A 3,345-nucleotide genomic window follows, 5' to 3' on the forward strand; every position below is an offset into this window, starting at 1 on the left:
AATAAGCCCAATGCATGTATGAACAAGAACCATAGTAGCAATACTTTTTGTATTTACTTACTCTTGTATTATAATTGACCTATACATGCACATGAAAAATATAGTCTTGTTTACATTTGCAAACACGTAGAATCAAAGATTACCAAAGCTAATCTACTTCATGTCAATGAAAATAAGTCGTAGGCAAGAAAACATTTGGTAGCTTTCCAGTCAATAAATTTCAGTACTCAGAGCTTCAATACTGGCTTATTCATTTAATTTTTTTCCCTTCCTTTTTCCTTGAATTACTATTCATTCTCATATTGTTCAATTGATTTTTAAAAGAATAAGGCAAAGATAAGGGGAAAATGTAATTAGTTTCCTGAAGGTCAGATGCCCCATATTGAAATCTTTCATCATGTCTTTGAAAAACTCTCATGGCAATTTTTTTTTAAGTTCCCTAGTATAATGGATCATTAGTAGAGGAAATACAGGAGTGCAAACAACGTTGTAATACAGGAGCCAAAGTCAATAAAGACTTTTCCAGAAAGAAGGTGTGTTGCCAATTTGTTCCTGTTATGCTAAGGTAATTCTCATATCTTATAACACACTCAGTGAAAGTTTACCCTCAAAACGATTTCACATCAATGATAAAAATCTGAAGATAACCCTGTGAGTTAAGCAGAGCAAGGCTTATTTGTCCGCATTTAGTACACTACAACAGCAAAACCCAGATAAAAGCCAGCAGGGCTGTAAGAATGTAGCACTTAGTCTCCAAAAAAGAAATTTCTAAAAAAAGAAATTTCTGACAACAAAATGGTCCGAAAGAAGTTAGCCTCTCCCCTTATTCCACCACTGATTTCAGTTCTGTGGACCTACTGATGACTCCGCTAATAAAATGAACAAAACCCTGAATTATGAGAATAACGCGATGCAAAACTTTCATCCATCTACCAGTCTCTTTCCAAGTGACAGTCACTCTACAGGCAAAATCGAACTCCATGGCTCAAGGCATCTTACTCGTGCCCACCTCCGGGGGGCACACCCAGCCTCCCGGGCTCTCAGCAGACGCCTGGATCAGAAGCTGGCTCGGAGCGGTCCCGAGAGTTTGCGGGATGCGACGCCGCGCGAGTTGCGAGGGAAACAGAGTACCCACAGAGGAGAACCGAGCCCAGAAGCGGGTTTGGGGGGTTCTGAGCAGCGTCCACACCCATCTGTGTTGGCTTAGCCTTCCAACCCCGGATCCAGTCCGAGGCCAGGCCTCCCCACTCTCAGACACCAGAGTGAACTATGAACGTCCCAAACCTAAGAAGCAGCGATCCCAAAGGACTTGTCAGGCCCATGGGGGCGGACACCCACCTGGCCGCGACCCACCGAGGACTGGACCCAGCAGGCCAAACAACAGCAGCCACTGGAAGCGGAGGGTCCCAAAGGGCGAGCCCGCGCCCGAACCCATCTCGGCGGATTCCGCAGGTTCCACTCAACACTCCGTCTCCTCCGCCTCCTCCATCATTTTCCAACCCCACCCGGGCCCCACAGCCGGTCTCTGGGAGCGCGCCCAGGAACGAGCACGCGCGCGGCACTGACGCAACTCGGTCTCGGCCCAGGCTCGCGCCTATGCTGACGTCATGAAGTCGATCCCGGTGGAATAACATCCCTCAAAATCGGCCGACGGAGCGAGACTAGTCGGCCCTGCCACTCACAGCCCGCCCCGCCCTCCTTCGCCTCGGGCCCGCCCACTCTGAGAGTCGAAGGAAACGATTCGACGAAGCCCTAGCAAAGGAATTGAGAAGCGGAAGCAACAATCAGCCCCGCCCACCTGTCTTCCAAATCTGGTTGGCTGGCAGAGCGGAAGCGGAGCCTCGAGCTACGTGCCCATTGGCTGTTTGGAGGCGAGCCGAAGGCCTGAGCGACGGGGCCCTTCCTCGGAGAGCTCTGCTCCGCTCCGCTGTGTGGGCCTAGGTTTGTGGTAGAGGTCGGGTCTATGCCACTGGGCCTAGGAAGATGGTGTTAGGTGGGTGCCCGGTGAGTTACTTGCTTCTGTGCGGCCAAGCGGCTTTGTTGCTGGGGAATCTACTTCTGCTGCATTGTGTCTCTCGGAGCCACTCGCAGAATACTACCTACGAGCCCGAGCTCACATCCTCTGGTGCCGCCCACCCGGAGGGCTCCGCGGGCACACGGAGCTGGGAATATGGCGACCCCCACTCTCCGGTCATCCTTTGCTCTTACCTGTAAGCTACCCAGTCGTCGAGGCGGGTGGAAATGGAGATGGGGTCAGGAATATATGGGTATGGGGTGGGGGGTGGAGGAGGATGCTTTTTTTCCATATCCTCACCACCTGATGACCCGATAGTCAAGACGCGGAAGATAAACGTCTTGTCCTCTAGCCCATGTAGGGGGACAGCGCTCTGTGTGGGTGGTAGATCCTTTTCGACCCCGAGCGGGGGAGACGGGGGAATGACATCATATAACGTCTGGGAGAAGGTTGTACTTTCCCTGTTTCATGGACTGTTAGCTGATAGGTACTGGTCCTGATTAAAGTATAAATGAAATAAATTACCTGTTCCCGTCCAAAAGGCACAGCAATTTCCTTAACATTGCAAAACCAAACCATTTGTGAACTTCTCTTTAATCAATAAGAAAAAGAGGAATTCCAAACCATTGCCCCTCTAACCTTGTCCTTGGTTGTTAGCCCAGGAACAAACAGAAGCCAAGGCAGAATTCAGTTACTTGGGGTTGGTGCCTAGGGATGGACGTAGAATCCATGTAGAAGTAGGACTTGGGAGAAACACACACACAATGAGGCTGTTTGAACTGTTTTACTCAGTCTTACTGACACCACCTCTAGGCATGGGAAAGAGTCTAGAGTGAAATTAAGCCGGGAAAACTTGGTGGAGAATTGTCTCTTGCTTGTTGGGTTATGTACATGCAAAGGGCGATGTGTAAAGAGCATTTGATCATCATCTTATGGTGATTTACAGACCTGATGAATTTATAGACTGTGAAGACCCAGTGGATCATGTCGGAAATACAACAGCATTCCAGGAACTCGGCTACGGCTGCCTGAAGGTGGGTTTTTATTTTGTTCTAGAAGCAAGCTCTTCTATACAGAAGTAGTTGTAGTTGAGTGTTACAGGGCATTTTAAGTGTTGAGAACATGTAAATGTTAAATGTTTTATAGAAAAGCATAAGGGATACAAAGTTAGTCTTTTGTAGAATTTCATCAGAATGACTGTTAATGGAGTTTCCAGCATAACATGGGTCAGTGGCTGAAGGAGGTCTTTACACCAAAACTACCCAGATGCAAAGACTAATCTTCCTGCCTTTGAGATTGACGGCTGTCAACCTAAAACGTCACTGCTGACT

The 3,345-nt window shown here is 48.3% G+C and overlaps 2 protein-coding genes across 2 annotated transcripts in view; one reads left to right on the forward strand and one right to left on the reverse strand.

The window, feature by feature from the left end:
• Positions 1-1,540, reverse strand: part of ADAM9 (ADAM metallopeptidase domain 9) — a 175,810-nt gene extending 174,270 nt beyond the window's left edge. Inside the window, exon 1 of the mRNA XM_030884665.2 lies at positions 1,339-1,540. Within this exon, the coding sequence (XP_030740525.1) occupies positions 1,339-1,435 (97 nt within the window). The 5' untranslated portion in view covers positions 1,436-1,540. The remainder of the gene's footprint in view (positions 1-1,338) is intronic.
• A 348-nt stretch (positions 1,541-1,888) lies between these two features.
• TM2D2 (TM2 domain containing 2) overlaps positions 1,889-3,345 on the forward strand; it is a 3,297-nt gene continuing 1,840 nt past the window's right edge. Inside the window, exons 1-2 of the mRNA XM_045286736.1 lie at positions 1,889-2,210; positions 2,961-3,048. Coding sequence (XP_045142671.1) covers positions 1,984-2,210; positions 2,961-3,048 — 315 coding nt within the window. The 5' untranslated portion in view covers positions 1,889-1,983. The remainder of the gene's footprint in view (positions 2,211-2,960; positions 3,049-3,345) is intronic.

This window comes from Echinops telfairi, unplaced genomic scaffold (genome assembly GCF_000313985.2).
Source record: "Echinops telfairi isolate 266 unplaced genomic scaffold, ASM31398v2 ScPeMD7_9;HRSCAF=40, whole genome shotgun sequence".
Lineage (NCBI taxonomy): Eukaryota > Metazoa > Chordata > Mammalia > Afrosoricida > Tenrecidae > Echinops > Echinops telfairi.